This window comes from Elaeis guineensis, chromosome 1 (genome assembly GCF_000442705.2).
Source record: "Elaeis guineensis isolate ETL-2024a chromosome 1, EG11, whole genome shotgun sequence".
In the NCBI taxonomy this organism is placed as follows: domain Eukaryota; kingdom Viridiplantae; phylum Streptophyta; class Magnoliopsida; order Arecales; family Arecaceae; genus Elaeis; species Elaeis guineensis.
Window position 1 is genome coordinate 180,094,889 of NC_025993.2, and position 2,060 is coordinate 180,096,948.

Consider the following 2,060-nt stretch of genomic DNA (forward strand, 5'->3'; position numbering starts at 1 on the left):
TCAAATAAAACCAAGTTCCCAAATGGATAAGGAAAGAAAGAACTTGCCACCCACAAAACGGATGCACCCTGCTCGATAGTCTAATCATCTTGATCACTGCAGGAGTCCAAGCGTTGGAGTCTCATCTGCTCATAGAACCTTGCAATGAACTCATCGGCTCTCATGTCAATCGAATGCGAGTTCCTGCTTTCACTGGTGGCATCCTCCTCGTCGTCGTCACCGTCCTTGCTCTTGTCAAGTGCTTGGAGGTCCTCTGCGGAGGCATAGCGGCTCATACCATCATCTGAGCAGCCCGGTGATGGTGGTGGAAGAGGTGTGTCATGGAACAATTCACGCTCGACCAGCTGCGGATGTGGCAACAAAGATGGGCAGTCTTCGAGCTGTTGGAGGTGGAGGGGGCGCATGCCACAAAGGAAGCTCCTCCAGATGCTGTGAGTTTCCGCTGGATAATCAGGAGCATTGGCATTGACGTGAGCCTTCTTGTCCGGTTGGTGGTTGCGGCGGACCGTGAAGAGAGCGGCTCGGAAGAGGCTCAAGCCGCTGCGCTTCTTGGATGGTGGTACATGAGGAGGATGGACGGAATTGGTGGTGGTGGTGGTGATGGTAATAGTCACGCTGCCATCATTCTCTTCTTTCTCCATAGAAGGAGAATTTATGGAGAAAGAAGAGAGATGAGCCTCCTAGGCCTTAGAGGCCTTCTCCTTAATTGTGAGGCCTGACTTACAAATGTGGGAGGAGAGAGTTTATATATGGTTAGCGTGGTGTGGAGTAACGGCATGCATGCATGCATGGGTGGTCTAAAAGCACGTCATTATGGTTGGAAGGGGAGCTGTGAAGAATATTTTAGGGCAAAAGGTTTCTAATGATGAAGATACCCTTGGGATAGTTTGGTCTCCTTGATGGTTTGTGGTTAACTGAGGAACATGGATATGGGTACATGTGGGAATTGGAGGTTTGCAGGGTCTCCCCGATGGGCGGGGGAGTTTGGTAGTAACTGGCGGAGCAGGTGGTCGAGGCATTTGGTGGAGGAGAAGCTGTAGTCGGAAAACGCAATTCTTGCAAGCAAGACATGTATTGAATGGTCCTCCGCCTCTCTCTCTCTCTCTCTCTCTCGATTGAGGTGGCAAAAATTGACCCAGCCAGAAAAATCCAACCCAACCAGACCCTGTCTAGATTACTAGTTAGGGTTGATGCAGGTCATTTTTCCACCTGGGGTCAAACTTTTGTCCCGATCTCAGGTCAAGGGTAGAGATCTTTTTAGATTAAGATGGCTTATATTGAGTCACGACTTTTGTAAGGATTTTTTGAACGATCTGTTTTTCTTATATTAGTTGTTTAATTGGAAATCAGTCACTATAAATTGCAACGAATCAAGTTAATCATATTGAGGCAATGTAAATTAGATTAGAGCAGAGGCAAAATGGGTTAAATTGGATTTTGGATTTCGACTTATAGGGTCAGCATGGGTCAAGAGGTATTAATCCGATATTGAGTCGAGTCGGGTGTATGCCCAGATTTTCTATGTTGTTGTCTTAACTTGACCCAACCTAGACCTGATCTCACGCAAACTATTGCTAGCCTCATATTAACATAATCTATATAATAATAGTAAAACGATACACAGGTATTAGAGGTGGTATTTCGTATTGACATGTAAGATTATAGGATAATCTCTCACAATACTACATATCAAATTTTTTTTATTTTTTAAATAAAAAATAAAAATATAAATAGTATGATAAAAAATAAAGAATATTTTAAATCTATCTATACTGGTATAATTTATATAATAATAGTAAAATAGTAAACCGATACACAGATATTAAAGGTAACATTTCGCTTTCACACATAGGATTACAGGATAATCTCTCGCAACGCCACGTGTCAAATTTTATTTTTTATTTTTTATTTTTTAAATAAAAAATAAAAACATAAATAGTATGATAAAAAAAATAAAAGATATTTTAAATCTATCTATATCTATATAATCTATGTAATAATAGTAAAATAGTAAAGTGATATACATGTATGGCATTTCATGTTGATACATAGGATTATAG

At 41.1% G+C, this 2,060-nt stretch overlaps 1 protein-coding gene across 1 annotated transcript; it reads right to left on the reverse strand.

Moving 5' to 3' along the window:
• Positions 1 to 641, reverse strand: LOC109505240 (uncharacterized). Its single transcript, XM_019847653.3, has one exon. It carries the CDS (start codon positions 639 to 641, stop codon positions 81 to 83), a length of 561 nt encoding a protein of 186 aa, XP_019703212.1. The 3' UTR covers positions 1 to 80.
• Between the last annotated feature and the right edge of the window lie 1,419 nt (positions 642 to 2,060).